Source organism: Nomascus leucogenys, chromosome 14, assembly GCF_006542625.1.
Source record: "Nomascus leucogenys isolate Asia chromosome 14, Asia_NLE_v1, whole genome shotgun sequence".
In the NCBI taxonomy this organism is placed as follows: Eukaryota; Metazoa; Chordata; class Mammalia; order Primates; family Hylobatidae; genus Nomascus; species Nomascus leucogenys.
In genome coordinates, this window is record NC_044394.1 from 88,233,851 (window position 1) to 88,250,967 (window position 17,117).

Here is a 17,117-nt window from a genome sequence, read left to right on the forward strand (position 1 = left end):
TCCTGGTGCCTGATTTGGAAAACTGGGCAATGCCACCGTGGGGTAATGGGAGTGGGAGAGCAGAGCCGGTAGGGGGTGGCCTCTAGAGCCAGCCTGACTGTGTGAATCCCAGCGCTGCCCCTCCAGAGCTGTGCCACCCTGGGCAAGACGCTCAGCCTCTCTGGGCCTGTTTTGCCAGAGCAGGACAGGGTGACGACTCCGGCCCACTGGTGTTCCCTCGCTAGGCCCTACCAAGGCAACCCGACGTTCGACCCCGAGTTCATCCGCTCCAAGTCCACGGCCGCCGCCGGCCTGTGCTCCTGGTGCATCAACATCGTCCGCTTCTACGAGGTCTACTGCGATGTGGCGCCCAAGAGGCAGGCACTGGAGGAGGCTAATGCAGAGCTGGCAGAGGCGCAAGAGAAGCTGTCCCGGATCAAAAACAAGATTGCCGTAAGTGCTGGCTCGCTCCCGTCCCTGCGAAACACCAAAGCCACTTGCTCACACTGCCGGTCAATACCTCTGTTGAAAATGGGTTGGCACGGCCTGCCGTCGTGAATTATTCAGCAGTGCGAGAGGATGCAGGCAGAGGCAGGGGCCAGATGGTACCGGGAGCTGCCTGGTGTCCTCGGTCTCCATGCTGCAGAGTGCTCTCAGCCTTCGTGGGAGCCTCTTCCACACTCAACGCTGGCAGGGCCCAGCCCTGCTGCCACTGCAGGGTGCTAGAGATGCCTCGTGGGGTTTTCCAGCAGCTTTCCAACTTGGTTTTGCAGGAACTTAATGCCAACCTGAGCAACCTAACCTCAGCGTTTGAAAAAGCAACAGCTGAGAAAATCAAGTGTCAGCAAGAGGCCGATGCCACGAACAGGGTGATCTTACTGGCGAACAGGTATCGTCTCCTCCCTGAGACCACCCTCCTGCTCTCAGACCCCCTGAAAGGGACAAGCCCGCACAACCGCCTTGGGAGGAAGAGGAGGGAGCCCAGGTGGAAGCAGCCAGGTTGCCACTTTCACTTCTTGAGCTCGAAGTAATTAGGATAAAACTTGGCCTCCTGCATACTCAGTGGCCTCTACAAAATATGCCCTGTCGCGTGATTGCAAGTAACCCACACTGGCCTGGGACACTGGGTCCCACGGAGCTTGATCCGGGGCATTACTCGGTCATAACCCGCTCTCAGCCACCGTGTGGCTTCCAGGGTCGTTTCACAGCCAGCAGGCAGTCGTTTCACGGATGACATCACGGTTTGGGGTTCCAGAGTAGTGTCATCCACTTAGGGATATAATGCCAGATGCCAGATGGGGATGTGTCACCTTAACTTTTCCAGCAGCCACATTAAAAAAGTACAGAGGCTGGCCGGGCGCAGTGGCTCACGCCTGTAATCCCAGCAGTTTGGGAGGCCGAGGCGGGCGGATCACTGGAGGTCAGGAGTTCGAGACCAGCCTGGCCAACATGACAAAACCCCATCTTACTAAAAATACAAAAATTAGACAGACAAGCCGGGCGCGGTGACTCACGCCTGTAATCCCAGCGCTTTGGGAGGCCAAGGTGGGTGGATCACCTGAGGACAGGAGTTCGAGATGAGCCTGGCCAACATGGTGAAACACCGTCTCTACTAAAAATACAAAAATTAGCTGGGTGTGGTGGCAGGCACCTGTTATCCCAGCTATTTGGGAGGCTGAGGCAGGAGAATCACTTGAACCCAGGAGGCAGAGGTTGCAATGAGCCGAGATCGTGCCATTGTACTCCAGCCTGGGCAACAGGAGTAAAACTGTCTCAAAAAAAAAAAAAAAAGCCAGGCGTGGCTGTGCACACCTGTAATCTCAGCACTTGGAGGGCTGAGGTGGGAGTTTGAAACCAGCCTGAGCAACATAGTGACACCCCATCTCTACAACAAAAATTTTTTAAGTACAAAGAAACAGTTATAATTTTATTTAATCCCAACTATCCAAAATATTATTTCAACATGTAACTAATATAAAAATTATCAATGAGGTATTTCCCATGGTTGTTTTCATCCTGAGCCCTGACACCTTGCATGTCTTTTTTTTTTTTTTTTTTTTTGGAGACAGAGTCTCACTCTGTCACCCAGGCTGCAGTGCAGTGCAGTGGTACAATCTTGGCTCACTGCAACCTCCATCTCCTCAGTTCAAGTAATTCTTGCGTCTCAGTCTCCAGAGTAGATGGGACCACAGATGCACACCGCCACACCCGGCTAATTTTTGTATTTTTAGTAGAGACGGGGTTTCACCATGGTGGCCGGGGTGGTCTCGAACTCCTGACCTCAGGTGATCTGCCTGCCTCGGCCTCCCAAAGTGCTGGGATTACAGGTGTGAGCCATCACACCCGGCCCCCTCATGCCTTTTAACACAGAGCACATCTCAGAGCAGACCTGCCGTGGTCCCACAGCTCGGGAGCCCCAGGGCTGGCAGCTGCCTGCTGAACAACGCAGCTCGGGAGCGTGCCTTTCCTGTTCTCACAGGGGAGCACCCGGAGCCTCAGCAGAGCCTGGGGCTGAGTCTGTTCCAGGCCTGCAGGCTGTGTTTTCTCCTCCCCAGTGGGTGGCCGCCACTGATGGGCCAGTTGTCAGCCGTCAGTGCCCCAGGCTGCATGAGGCTGGCCTTCAGGGTGGTGCCCCGGGTATGAGGGATTTGACCTCACCTGCCAAATCGAAGTGGTCTCGAGGTCACTGGGAAGTAAGGGCTGCTCAGATGGTGCCACAGACAGACCCTCAGTGGCCCTAACAGGCAACCTGGACTTGCAACAAACATGCCAACGCTTTCAGACCCATGGTGCACCACTGAGGGTCAGGGACCAGTCCTCAAGCTGGTGGCCTGAGAAGCACGAGGTGCATCGTGGAGTCCTCATTCCACGCAGGGCCAGGTGCCTTCTGGATGCCACATTGTTCTGTGGCCACCATGGTCCTCACCCGGGCTCTGTCACCAGCTGGTCGAGACGGTGCTCTGTGGTGTCTGGCAGCCTCTTCAGCACACGGGAGAGGCAATCAAATGGCATCAGCCATAGCCGGGTGTCAATGCAGGCGACTCGGGGAGAGGAAACACAGCATTCCTAAGGGCTGCCAAGAAGTTTTTTGGTTTTTTTGTTTTTTTTTTTTGTTGTTTTGTTTTGTTTTGTTTTGTTTTTGAGACGGAGTCTTGCTCTGTCGCCCAGGCTGGAGTGCAGTGGCACAATCTCGGCTCACTGCAAGCTCCGCCTCCCAGGTTCACGCCATTCTCCTGCCTCAGCCCCTCCAAGTAGCTGGGACTACAGGCGCCCGCCACCACGCCCGGCTAATTTTTTTGTATTTTTAGTAGAGACGGGGTTTCACCGTGGTCTCGATCTTTGTTTTTGTTTTTATCTTGAGACGAAGTCTTGCTCTCTCACCCAGACTGGAATGCAGTGGCCCAATCTCGGCTCCCTGCAACCTCCACCTCCCGGGTTCAACCAATTCTCCTGCCTCAGCCTCTTGAATAGCTGGGATTACAGGTGTGGGCCACCACACCCAGCTAATTTTTTGTATTTTTAGTAGAGACGGGTTTCACCATGTTTGCCAGCCTGGTCTCGAACTCCTGACCTCAGGTGATCCACCCGCCTCAGCCTCCTAAAATGCTGGGATTGCAGATGTGAGGCACCGTGCCCGGCCACGAAGCATGATTTGGGCTTCTCTAAAGCATTTCCTCCCAAAAACTCCCCAAAAGCATTTTCATCGTTGAGCCACTGAGCCAGGTGCAGACAGGAAACTCTGAAGATTGACAGAGGTGCAGAGGTGGAGGCTTGTCTGGTCCAGTCCTCTCACTTATGCAAATATGTTTTATTCTCTCGTTCCGCTTCAGGCTGGTGGGGGGATTAGCATCGGAAAATGTCCGCTGGGCTGAGTCCGTGGAGAACTTCAGGAGCCAGGGGGTCACGCTGTGTGGGGACGTCCTGCTCATCTCTGCCTTCGTGTCCTATGTGGGCTACTTCACCAAGAAATACCGGAATGAGCTGATGGAGAAATTCTGGATCCCTTACATACATAACTTAAAGGTAAGGAGTGGAGTCCTGGCCGGGCGCAGTGGCTCACACCTGTAATGCCAGCACTTTGGGAGGCCGAGGCGGGCGGATTACTTGAGGCCAGGAGTTCATGAGCAGCCTGGCCAACATGGTGAAACCTATCTCTATTAAATATACAAAAAAAAATTAGCCAGCGGGCGCCTTAATCCCAGCTACTGGGGAGGCTGAGGCAGGAGAATCACTTGAACCTTGGAGGCGGAGGTTGCAGCGAGCAGAGATCGCACCACTGCGTTCCAACCTGGGCGACGCAGCAAGACCCCGTCTTAAAAAAAAAAAAAAAAAGATGGAGTCCTATTCATCACTCGGGAAATCTGGGGAGGTCCCAGCAGGGCAGAACCAGCCACATGGCACCTTGACTGCTGTGATGAGGCTCAGGCCCCTTTGGGGATAAGAATGTGGCCCATTGGCATTGCGCGGTGGTGGCTCACGCCTGTAATCCCAGCACTTTGGGAGGCTGAGGCGCGTGGATCACCTGAGGTCAGGAGTTTGAGACCAGCCTGGCCAACATGGTGAAACTCCATCTCTATTAAAAATATAAAAACTAGGCTGGGCATGGTGGCTCACACCTGTAATCCCAGCACTTTGGGAGGCTGAGGCGGGCGGATCACCTGAGGTCAGGAGTTCGAAAGCAGCCTGGTCAACATGGTAAAACCTCGTCTCTACTAAAACTACAAAAATTAGCTAGCTGTGGTGGTGGGTGCCTGTAATCCCAACCACCTGGGAGGCCAAGGCAGGAGAATATCTTGAACTCGAGAGGCAGAGGTTACGGTGGGCCAAGATCATGCCACTGCACTCCAGCCTGGGTGACAGAGTGAGACTCTGTCGGGGGAGGGAAAAAAAAGAACGTGGCCCAGTGTTGCTGTGCTGACATCATTTCTGGCCGAGTTACAAAGCTGCTGTGTCCAGAGTGATGGAAATGGCTGGCTTCTCCCAGGTCGTCCTGCTTGTCCGCCCCTAACCGCAGCACCAGACAGAGCATTATTTGGAGAGCTATTTTCTAGTAAGTAATAAGGTCACATCACCCCTTCTAAGAAAGTGTACCTCTCTGGGCAGGTCCCCATCCCGATCACAAATGGCCTGGATCCCTTGAGCCTGCTGACGGATGATGCAGACGTGGCCACCTGGAACAACCAGGGCCTCCCCAGCGACCGCATGTCCACCGAGAATGCCACCATCCTGTGCAACACCGAGCGGTGGCCGCTGATCGTGGACGCCCAGCTCCAAGGAATCAAGTGGATCAAAAACAAATACAGGAGTGAACTGAAAGCCATCCGCCTGGGACAGAAGAGGTGTGTGTGGGCGCAGGACCTGGGCCGAAGCCGGCCTCTGCTTGGAAGCACGCCTTAGGCATTCCACATTGGTTCAATGGATGGGTGGGTCTTTGAATACAAGTACTAGCCCACAGGTTTTAATTTGGCCTGGGGAACAGCAGCAGTAGTAAAGAATGAAATGAGGAGCTCTTTTCCCTTCCCCTGTCCCCATCACCTGCTGCTCCTTCAGGGAAAGGAGAGAGAGACGCAGGCTCAGGCCTGCAGTTGCCTCCCGCTTGGCCATTTGCTGGCTGGGAGACTTGAGACTGGTCATGTTCTTGGGTGTCGTGGTCTGTGTTCTTATCACAGTTGAGAAACAATGGCTGTGACAGCACAGGTACAGTGATGCCCCGCCTTCCTAGCAGTGCTGGAAAACCCAATGGTGGATGAATATGAAAACATTTACCTCTGTGGCCATAAAGCTACTCAAAGCTGCTTCCAGCCCGGGCGCAGTGGCTCATACCTGTAATCTCAGCACTCTGGGAGGCCGAGGAAGGAGGATTGCTTGAGCTCAGGAGTTTGAGACCAGCCTGAGCAACACAGTGAGACCTCCTCTCTCCAAACAAACAAAAAGTTGGGTGTGGTGGCATGAGCCTGTAGTCCAAGCTACGCAGGAGGCTGAGATGGGAGGGTCACCTGGGAGGTCAAGGTTGCAGTGAACCCTGCTCACACCACTGCACTCCAGCCTGGGCCAGAGAATGAGACCCTGTCTCAAAAAGCAAAACTGTTTCCATTTTCATCTCCACTCCCATAAGAGCACAGGGGCAGTTTACAAAGAAGCCCCTCGGCTCCTTTCAGGAAAGGGCGAGCTGTTGGGAGCAAGTTGTGGGCTCCTAGGTCACCCCTCGCTTGGCGCTGTCTCGCTCAGAGGGCAGGGGCTGCTGGTCGGCGCTTGCGCACCATTCCATCACGAGGCCCTCTGCTGTGAACCAGCTTCTGTGCTGTGCCCGCAGCTACCTGGATGTCATCGAGCAGGCCATCTCGGAAGGGGACACCTTGCTCATTGAGAACATCGGCGAAACCGTGGACCCCGTGCTGGACCCTCTACTGGGCAGGAACACGATTAAAAAGGGAAAGTGAGTTGTTTCCACCTCTGTGGCTTGAGCCAGGTAAACATCTTCAGGCCCGAGGCCTGGGTGTGCACATATAGAGAAAACGCCCGGAATTTCCTTTGCTTCCCTGGTAAGCAGCAAGGGCTTTGACAAAATGCCTACTGGTGGGAAGGAACCCCCAGCTCCCGAGGAAAGACTGGAAAGAGGGGCCACATCCCAATTAGGAATATCTCCGCCAACACTTTATCAGTGATCGCCTCCAGATGGTGAGGCTTGAAGGTGATGTCTTTCTTCTTTCTGTTCTTAGGCATTTTGCAAATCTCGGGACTGCATTTCCTTTAAAAAGTCACATAAGATTCACATAACATAAAATTAACCATATTAAAGTGCATAATTCACGAGCATTTAGTACACTCACGATGTTGTACAAACACATCTGTCCAGTTGCACATTTTCACCACCCCGAAAGGAAGCCCTGTACCCCCTCTTCTTCTTCATTCCCCTCCCTCCTGAGCCCTGGACACCCACTCGTCTGCTCTCTGTGTCTGTGGATTTGCCTATTCTGCACATTACCTCTGAAGAGAATCAAGCAGCGTGTGTCTTCTTGTGTCTGGCTCTTTTTACTCAGCATTTTTTGTTTGTTTTTTGAGACGGAGTCTCACTCTGTCGTCCAGGCTGGAGTCCAGTGGTATGGTCTCTGCTCACTGCAGCCTCTGCCTCCTGGGTTCAAGTGCTTCTCCTGCCTCAGCCTCCCAAGTAGCTGGGATTACAGGCACACACTAACACGCTCAGCTAATTTTTGTATTTTTAGTAGAGATGGGGTTTCCCCACGTTGGCCAGGATGATCTCGAACTCCTGACCTCAGGTGATCCACCTGCCTTGGCCTCCCAAAGTGCTGGGATTACAGGCGGGAGCCACCACGCGCGGCCTTTACTTAGCATGTTTTTTGGGGTCATACATGTGGTCGCATGTGTCAGTCCTTCACTCCTCTTTATGGCAGAATCATTTTCCATGTGTGGCTGTGTGCATTGTGTTTGTCCACTGATCAGCTGATGCATGGAGCTTGCGTTATTCATTTTAAAATTTTAAAAAATTAAATCTACTTTAAAAATGTAAATGTCAGAGCTGACAAGAGCCACCTTTAAATGCAGAGACGCATGCAGAAACCCAGAACAGGGGTGGCAAATCAACATGCAGAGGTCCTAGATGCTGGAAAGGGCCTGGTGTGAGTGCTGAGGGGTTAAGCTAGCCGGAGGCCCCTCAAAGTGAGCCCAACTACAAAGAGGGGAGAGCAGGGTGTAGAGCCGGAGAGAAGCGCCCCCCCACGGTGGATGAGCAGACCCAGGGCTGCAGTCCTGGGAGCTTCCAGAATGGCCTGGTGTTGCAAATGGGTCTGAGTGGAGGCCGAGCAGAGGGCTTAGGTCAGGGCTGCCAGGGGAGCACAGCGTGCAGCCCGAGGGGTGTAAACCCTGCTGCAAAGATGAGCCTGACCACCCAAGGAAAGAGCAGGTGCATCTCCCAGAAGGGCCCACGTCACAATCCAGGGAGGAGGAACAGACAAGGAGAGGTGCAGTGCTCTTCCAGGGACCAGAAGGAGGGTTCAAGGTGGCGACCTGGCCTGGGGCCAGGGTGAAAGGTGGTCTGTATTTGTGTTCCTCTCCCCTGGTCACTGGGAGGCCCACTAACCCTTTCCTCCGCCAACTGCCAGGTACATTAAGATCGGCGACAAGGAGGTGGAGTACCACCCCAAGTTCCGCCTGATCCTGCACACCAAGTACTTCAACCCACACTACAAGCCAGAGATGCAGGCTCAGTGCACCCTCATCAACTTCCTGGTCACCAGGGATGGACTCGAGGACCAACTCCTGGCTGCTGTGGTGGCCAAAGAGCGCCCAGATCTAGAACAGCTGAAGGTAACTACGCCTCAAGGTCGGTCACACAGGAGGAGGGGCCGTCCCAGGCAGAGGGGGGGGCCGGGTCACCGTGAGGGTCCCCGACCAGGACCACCAGGCCAGTGCGTGTCGTTGCTTCTCTCCGAAGGTGCCTCAGTGTGTGTGCGTCCCGGGGCATCGCAGCTTCTCATATGACACGATGGGTCATTTCCTTCCCCAGCTGTCCCCTCTTCCAGCTCCCAAATTTAATTCTAAGTCACATGACCGCTTTGCTTAAAGAACATGAGTCACAGCAGGTCCTCAGGGGGCTCTAAGCTCCAAGGCGCTGCCCTGCAAGAATGGCCTGGTTGCCAGTCCTTGCGCCCACCATGTTTCTGGCTGTTTCAGCCACATCTCAGGAGGCCCAGGCCTGTCTGTCCCCATTCTACCCCCTATAGTCGCCGTGACAGGAAGCCTCGAGGCTGGGAGCAGGGCCAGGGCCTCTCTGAGGTTCCAGGGGCTCCGCTTCTGCAGCCCCTTTCAGGCCCTGAGCTCGTTCCTCCCGCTCAAAGCCTGGGCCTTGGCTCAGCTACCTGAGGGAGGCCCGGGTGCCCGGTGGACAGAGCCAGGCAATGCAGTGACAACTGCACCTCCCCTTGCAGGCGAACCTCACCAAGTCTCAAAACGAATTTAAGATTGTTCTGAAAGAGCTGGAAGATTCGCTCCTGGCCCGTCTGTCGGCTGCATCAGGGAACTTTCTGGGAGACACGGCCTTGGTGGAGAATCTGGAGACCACCAAGCACACAGCCAGCGAGATCGAGGAGAAGGTGAGAGCTGCCTCGGTGACGTGGCCTGGCAGCCGGGGCACGGGAGGCTGGGCCACGGGCGATCGGCGCCTCCCCCACAGGCAAGGAGAAAAGCAGCTTCAGTCATACGTGCCCGAGTGGGCCCAGGGCAGGAGAAGGGGCCCGCGCTCCCATCCTGCACCCAGCTGCTGCTGAGAGCCCTTGGGTGGCTTCCCAGGGAGCGAGGCTGGTGGCTGGGAATGAGCCCACCTGCTCATGGCACTGCCCATCTGCTGTGTCATTCAAACCCCTTTTATTTGTGTCGAGGTGGTGGAGGCAAAAATCACAGAAGTTAAAATCAACGAGGCGAGAGAGAACTACCGCCCGGCTGCGGAGAGGGCATCTCTGCTCTACTTCATACTGAGCGACCTCAACAAAATCAACCCCATCTACCAGTTCTCCCTCAAGGTGCGCCCTGCAGCTGGGGCTGGGTGCCTCCCTCAAGGTGGGGCCGCATCTGGGCTCCACAGCCAGGCCTGTCACCCGCACAGCCATCGGGCAGTGCCAGGGCCACCCTCAGAGGGCAGACCTGCTCCAGCCTGCAGATGGGGCTGGAAAGGGGGGAGCCAGGGGCCCCCATCAGTCCTACACCCATTCTCCCCAGGAGAGGGTATGAGCTGCTCCCTCCTCCCTGCTCTTCCCCTGGTGCCTCCAGGCACCCCCAACCCAATCAAAACAAACTGGATGGCCTGGTGTGATGGCTCATGCCTGTCATCTCAGCACTATGGGGGGCCGAGGCGGGTGGATCACCTGAGGTCAGGAGCTCAAGACCGGCCTGACCAACATGGTGAAATCCTGTCTGAACTAAAAATACAAAAATTAGCCAGGTGTGGTGGTGTGCGCCTTGGGAGGCTGAGGCAGGAGAATCTCTTGAACACTGCAACCTCCCTCACTGCAGAGGGTGCAGTGAGCCAAGATCACGCCACTGCACTCCAGCCTGGGCGACAGAGCGAGACTCTGTCTCAAACAAACAAAACAAACCGGAGGCTACCACAGGCGGCAGGGAGTGGTGGTGGGGGGAGCGGTGGCAGGCTCCATCTCTGCACGCCTCCATGGCTCTCGGTGGCGGACCCCCAGGCCTTCAACGTGGTGTTTGAGAAAGCCATCCAGAGGACCACCCCTGCCAAAGAGGTGAAGCAGCGAGTGATCAACCTGACGGACGAGATCACCTACTCTGTCTACATGTACACGGCCCGGGGGCTCTTCGAGAGGGACAAACTCATTTTCCTGGCACAAGTTACGTTTCAGGTAATGTCTAGCCTCGCTGCTCCTAGTGTGGTCCGTGGACCAGCGGCGTCAGTGATCCCTGGGAGCTTTGTGGAAAGGCAGATTCTTGGGCCCCCACCCAAACCTGGTGATTTCAAACCCGCATTTTAGCAACATACCCAGGTGATTATAAAGTCTGAGATGCCTGATGTGGAACAGGCCTGGGGCTCTCTTAGTTGATATTCGGGAAGCTGGCACAGTATTCCAATGGGAGCTAGTGAAGGGGTGGTGTTTTAAGGAGAATTTCACAAGGAAATTCACTTTACATGTAAGTAGTGCTGAGTAAATAGTCCTGCATTAGTGCTTAGCCCACTGTGGGGTGAGTGATGTTTCTTAAGAAATAAGTGTAGGAATAAACAAATATTCCTCCTGTTTATACAGTCCTGCTAAAATATTTAAAGATCTGCATTCTCTGAAACTGATTAAACAGCCTGTCTTAATTTGTTTTGTGCTGCTATAGTGGAATACCCAAGGCTGGGTAATCTATAAACAATAGAAATTTATTTCTCGTGGTCCTGGGGTCTGGGAAGTTCCATATGAAAGTGCTGGCATCTGGCAAGGGCCTTCTTGCTGTGTCATCCCATGGTGGAAGGCTAGAGGGCGAGAGAGAGCACAAAAGGGGCCAAACTCCTCCTTGTGTAACAAACCCACTCCCTTGATCATGACATTAAGCCATTCCCTCTGCTGTCACGGCCCAATTGCCTCTCAGGCCCCACCTCCCAACACTGTTGCGCTGAGGATTCAGTTTCCAACATATGCTTTTTGGGGAACACATTCAAACCATAGTACAGCCCCTCTGCAATTTCATTTACACTGTGCCATAAGTATGGTTGGAAACACTAGTTCTTGTTGTTGTTGCTACTGCTGCTTTTTTGAGACAGAATCTCACTCTGTCACCCAGGCTAGAGTGCAGTGGTGCAATCATAGTTCACTGTAACCTTGAATTCCTGGACTCAAGCAATCTTCCCACTTCAGCCTCCTCAGTAGCTGGGACTACAGGCATGTGCCACCATACTAGGCTAATTCTTCAGTTTTTAAAATTTTTTTTTATTTATTTATTTTTTAGTAGAGACAAAGTCTCGCTCTGTTGCCCAGGCTGGTCTTGAACTCCTGGGCTCAAGCGATCCTCCTGCCTCAACCTCCCTGTAGCTGGGAATACAAGTGTACACTGCTGTGCCTGGCTAATTTTTTTTTCTGTTTGTTTTTTAGACAGAGTTTTGCTCTTGTTGTCCAGGCTGGGGTGCAGTGGTGCAATCTCAGCCCACCACAACCTCCACCTCCTGGGTTCAAGCAGTTCCCCTACCTCAGTCTTCCAAGTAGCTGAGATTACAGGCATGCGCCACCATGCCCGGCTAATTTTTGTATTTTTAGTTGAGACGGGGTTTCTCCATGTTGGTCAGGCTGGTCTCGAACTCCTGACATTAGGTGATCCACTAGCCTCGGCCTCCCAAAGTGCTGGGATTACAGGCATGAGCCATCGCACCCGGCCCTAATTTTTTTTAATGTGTTTAAAGAGACAGGGGCTCGCTACGTTGGGCAACACTAATCGTATAAATAGGTTGGGCATCAGTGTAAGCCTAGCTTTCAATTCAAACTCAAACTTTGAACCAATGGGGTCCATATGATGAAGGTTCCTTTTACATGTGAATCTCTGAATCATAGGTTCCCTATGAGATTTTCTCCTGGCTGAGAGGTCATCAGGATAAGAGTTCCTCAGTGCTCCCCCTAATTTTCCAGGGTAGAAAGCATTCTCTTTGGTCCCAAAGAACATTTTGTTTGACCAAAAGAAAGAGTCCAGCTCAGGAAGAAATTCTCTGTGGGATCTGAAAAACAGACCTTTGGGCACTTGACTGAGGAGATGGCAGTGGCATTGCCCCTGCTTCCAGCCACCTGCTGCCCATCTGAGACAGAGGGTGCCAGGTTAGCTGCCCAATACACCACTTCAAAATGACCCAGACCCTGCCCACAGGAGGTCCAGAGGGCCAGCATGCACAAGTGACAAGATGGCATGGAATACGACCCAGCCTTCCACTTCTGGGCACACACCCACAAGACCTGTAAACAGGTGGCCAGCATCTGTCCAGATTCCTGTACACCAGCATTCACAACAGCATTAATCGCAGCAGCCAAAAGCCAGATGAGGCCGGGCCCTGAGGCTCATGCCTAGTATCCCAACACTTTGGGAGGTCAAAGCAAGAGGATCACTTGAGGCGGTTTGAGATGAGCCCAGTCAGTATAGCAAGACCCCATCTCCACAAAAAAAATAGCTAGGTGAGGTGATGCATGCCTGTAGTCCCAGCTACTTGGAAGGCTGAGATGGGCGGGTCACTTGAGCCCAAGAGTTCAAGGCTGCAGTGAGCTATGATCACAGCACTACACTCCAGCTGGGGCAACAGAGCAACACCCTGTCTCTCAAAGACAACAACAAGGCCGGGCGCGGTGGCTCTCACCTGTAATCCTGGTACGTTGGGAGGCCAAGGCGGGCAGATCGCTTGTGGCCAGTAGTTCAAGACCAGCCTGGCCAATACGGTGAAACCCTGTCTCTACAAAAAATGCAAAAATTAGCCAGACATGGTGGCACACACCTGTAATTCTAGCTACTTGGGAGGCTGAGGCAGGAGAATTGCTTGAACCCAGGAGGTGGAAGTTGCAGTGAGCCGAGATTGTGCTACTGCGCTCCGGCCTGGGTGACAGAGTGAGACTCTGTCTCAAAAAAATAAATAGCAATAAATAATAAAAATAAATTTAAAAAATCAACAAAGCCAACCAATTCACAACAGCCAAAACGACCCGCTGTCCATCAGCAGATAAATGGAGAACCCCAGCGTGGTTATATTCAAGAATGGGATATTACTCGGCCTTATAGAGGAAGGAGGTTCTGACACATCTACAACGTGGATGAACCTCAGAAGCATCACGCTAAGTGAAAGATTCCAGATGCAAACGGGGCACGTCGTGTGCTTCCATTTATACGAAGCATCCAGAACAGGCGCATCCCTAGGCAGAAGGCAGATGAGCAGCTCTCAGAGGCGAGGGGAGATGGGTAGTGGCTGCTTAAGGGGTAAGGGGGTAACAAAAAAGTCCTGGAACTAGAGTACGGGTGGTTGCACGACGCTGCAAATATGTTAAATGCCACTGAATTTTGCACACTAAAATATTAAAATTGTCTATTTTTTTTTTTTTTTTGAGACAGAGTCTCACTCTGTTGCCCAGGCTAGAGTGCAGTGGCGTAATCTCAGCTCACTGTAACCTCTGCCTCCCAGGTTCAAGTGATTCTCCTGCCTCAGCATCCTGAGTAGCTAGGACTACAGGGGTGCACCACCATGCCCGGCTAAATTTTTTGTATTTTTAGTAAAAACAGGGTTTCACCATGTTGGCCTGGCTGGTCTCGAACTCCTGACCTCAAGTGATCCACCCCCCTCTTGGCCTCCCAAAGTGCTGGGATTACAGGCATGAGCCACTGTGCCTGGCCAAAATGGTCAATTTTATGGTATGTGTATTTCACAACTTAAAAAGCGAGACGAGGTAAAGACAAAACTTTACCCCAACCCAAAGGGGCAGGACAGGGCGCCCCCTGCAGGCCAGGAGTGTGAACTCCTCTTCGGGTCCTGTGCCCATCTTCAGGGCTGCTGACGTTTTACTGGCTGCATTAAGTGTGTACACCTCCATGTTCCCCCAGGTCCTGTCCATGAAGAAGGAGCTGAACCCAGTGGAGCTGGATTTCCTCCTGCGGTTCCCTTTTAAGGCCGGGGTGGTCTCACCAGTGGACTTCCTGCAGCATCAAGGCTGGGGCGGGATCAAGGTTTGTCTTTAGACGTTGGACACGTTGTGCTTTCTTCCCACCATGGAGCCTTTCTAGGTGATGCTGGGATGTTTACAAGGCCAGAATACCAGGCTCTGTGGCCCATAAAATTCAGTAAAGCAAGGAGGCCCCACAGATAGGGATGGAGACCAAGATGGGCTGGCTGCCAGCTCACAGATGGCTCTGTGTTCCTATAGGGAATGTGACATGAGTTAGGTCCCTGAGACCTGCACACAGCAAGCAGAGACTGACATCCTCTGGGGGCCAGAAGAGGCCTCAGGGCCTCTTACTATCCCTCCCTCAACCTCCCCTCCCACCCCAGCCTCCCCCCGCTCCCGGTGTAAGGGAAGTGGCAAGTGAAAAGTTTGTTCTTCAGATTCCTGGACACAGTCAGGGACCCTCGAGTCTCAAGGTCTGTTCAAAAAGACCTGAAGAAGGTTGTCCCCTGAGCTAGAATGGCCCCATTTCAGAGACCCCTAAAGGAGCAGCCCCCAGCCCCTCCCACGCCTCATGCCCCCAGATGTCCCCAGGTTGGACCCTGCCGAGGAGACTCCTGGTGCTGTCCTGGGATGCCTGAGCTGGGCACGGACAGCTCGTGCTTTGGTGGCCGGCCTCTCGGGCTTCCTTATCCCAGAGCCCCGGTTTCCTCAGAGGGCAATGGCCTCTCCTCCTTGAATGAACTGTACAGGAAGGCTCTCAGGACCCGGGTAAGTGGGAAGAATCACAGGGCATGCTGCCTCTGCCCTAGGCCCTCTCAGAGATGGACGAGTTCAAAAACCTGGACAGTGACATCGAAGGATCTGCCAAGCGCTGGAAAAAGCTGGTGGAGTCAGAAGCCCCTGAGAAGGAGACCTTCCCCAAGGAGTGGAAGAACAAGACGGCCCTGCAGAAGCTGTGCATGGTGCGCTGCATGCGGCCGGACCGCATGACCTACGCCATCAAGTGAGTGTCCCGCTGTGCCGGTGGCCCCGCCCCCGAGGCCCAGGCCTGATGGAAGCTTGACCGAGCTGCTGTGCTAGGCTCTCTGTGGACTTGAGTTGATCCCCTGAACTTCTTTCTTCTCCCCCTTTTACACAGAAACGAAGCAGGGTTTAGAGGGGCTAAATCATTTCACACAAAGTTATTCGAGGACAGAGGCAGGATTCCACCCCAGGCTGCGGACTCCAGTCCTGAGTTCTTGTTAATCCTGAATGTCTCAGAGTATCATTAGGGGAACCCCTTGTCCCCCGCTAACCTGACTGAGGAGGGGTGCCCTGCGATACATGAAGGGAAGAAAACACTCCCCACATGAGCCTCCTGGATTGAAAGTAAGATGTCAAGTGTGAACGTGAACGTGCACTGAGGCCATACAAATGGGGTCCTTTTAGGATGGTTTTTTTTTTTTTTTTTTTTTTGAAGACGGAGTCTCACTCTGTCGCCCAGGCTGGAGTGCAGTGGCGCAATCTTGGATCACTCAAGCTCCACCTCCCGGGTTCACGCCATTCTCCTGCCTCAGCCTCTCCGAATAGCTGGGACTACAGGTGCCTGCCACCACGCCCGGCTAATTTTTTGTATTTTTTTTTAGTAGAGACGGGGTTTCACCGTGGTCTCGATCTCCTGACCCCGTGATCCGCCCGCCTCGGCCTCCCAAAGTGCTGGGATTACAAGCGTGAGCCACCGCGCCCAGCCTCCTTTTAGGATATTTTGAGGGAGAAAACAATGGCAAAACCATCAGCATTCGAGGACTTTGAGTACCTCTGTGGACTTTGAGTACCTCTGTGGCAAAACGTAAAGTCAATCTAAGTATATTAATATGGCTAGTTTGCAAGAGAACTGTTCTGACTTCACCAACAATTTCTCCAGACCTGAAACCCTTCCCTGTTGGAAGGATGGGCTTTTGAAGGAAGGAGGTGACGTTTAGCACAGAAACAAGCCTGGGGTCCGTCCTCAGAGCACCCGTGGCCTGTCTGGCTTCTTCCCTTTTCATTTCTCCAAGTAACCTGAAAGCAGCCAGGTTTCCCGAAAGACACTCATGTCCCTAATAGAATTACCCTCTGATGGCCAGGTGCGGTGGCTCACACCTGTAATCCCAGTACTTTGGGGAGGATCACTTGAGCCCAGGAGTTTGAGACCAGCCTGGGCAACATAGTGAGACCCCATCTCTACAAAAAGTCTAAAAATTAGCCGGGCACGGTGGCGGGCTCCTGTAGTCCCAGCTACTCAGGAGGCTGAGGTGGGAGAATCAGTTGAGCCTGGGAGGTGGAGGCTGCAGTGGGCCGAGATTGCGCCACCGCACTCCAGCCTGGGTGACAGAGTGAGACCCTGCCTCAAAATAAAAAGAATTCCCTTCCGACAAAGCAGAGGCCTAACTCCCAAGAGTGAGTTTTGTTTTGCTTTGTTTTCCTCTGATAGGAGAGGACAGGGACCGGGAGTGGTGGGGAGGAGGGGGCGGAATGAAGCCAGACGTCACCGTGATGCAGGAGAGCAGCGAGGTCCAGGGAGAAAGCCAGCTGTGTCCCGGACTCAGAGCTGGAGGAAGCGGGGGTCAGAGTTTGGGAAAGGCCAAGGTAAAGGTCCCTCGGCCATCGCAGCGGGAACACCCACTTCTGTGGGAGCGTGCAGCGGGAACACCCTCTCCTGTGGGAGCGTGCAGCATGTTTGGATGTTTGGGTCACAAGACCCAGTGTGCGTCCGATTCCTCGTCTAGAGGATGAGGTGAGGTGACCTTCCCCGTCTCCTGAGAGCTTCTGAGAATCGCCTAAGTTAGCCTGTGTGACTGCACTCTGGCCACCTAAAAGAAGGAAACAGCCACCCATTGTGGAAGCATGTGCGTGCTCTGCGGTGGCCTGGACCATCCCAAACACCCGTGAGCCCAGATCATCCCTCAGCATTGACATGTTTCACATTTCTATGACGTGGAGCAAAGCAGATTTACTGCCCTGATTATATGGGAGGGGGTTGCT

General features: G+C 53.6%; 1 protein-coding gene across 1 annotated transcript in view; it reads left to right on the top strand.

The window, feature by feature from the left end:
- The window catches only part of DNAH17 (dynein axonemal heavy chain 17), a 150,278-nt gene that overhangs the window by 113,191 nt on the left and 19,970 nt on the right, over positions 1-17,117 (top strand). The window contains exons 61-71 of the mRNA XM_030827209.1: positions 225-432; positions 753-868; positions 3,810-4,002; positions 5,083-5,318; positions 6,293-6,415; positions 8,100-8,304; positions 8,925-9,089; positions 9,375-9,515; positions 10,185-10,355; positions 14,053-14,175; positions 14,924-15,117. Of these exons, the coding sequence (XP_030683069.1) occupies positions 225-432; positions 753-868; positions 3,810-4,002; positions 5,083-5,318; positions 6,293-6,415; positions 8,100-8,304; positions 8,925-9,089; positions 9,375-9,515; positions 10,185-10,355; positions 14,053-14,175; positions 14,924-15,117 (1,875 nt within the window). The remainder of the gene's footprint in view (positions 1-224; positions 433-752; positions 869-3,809; positions 4,003-5,082; positions 5,319-6,292; positions 6,416-8,099; positions 8,305-8,924; positions 9,090-9,374; positions 9,516-10,184; positions 10,356-14,052; positions 14,176-14,923; positions 15,118-17,117) is intronic.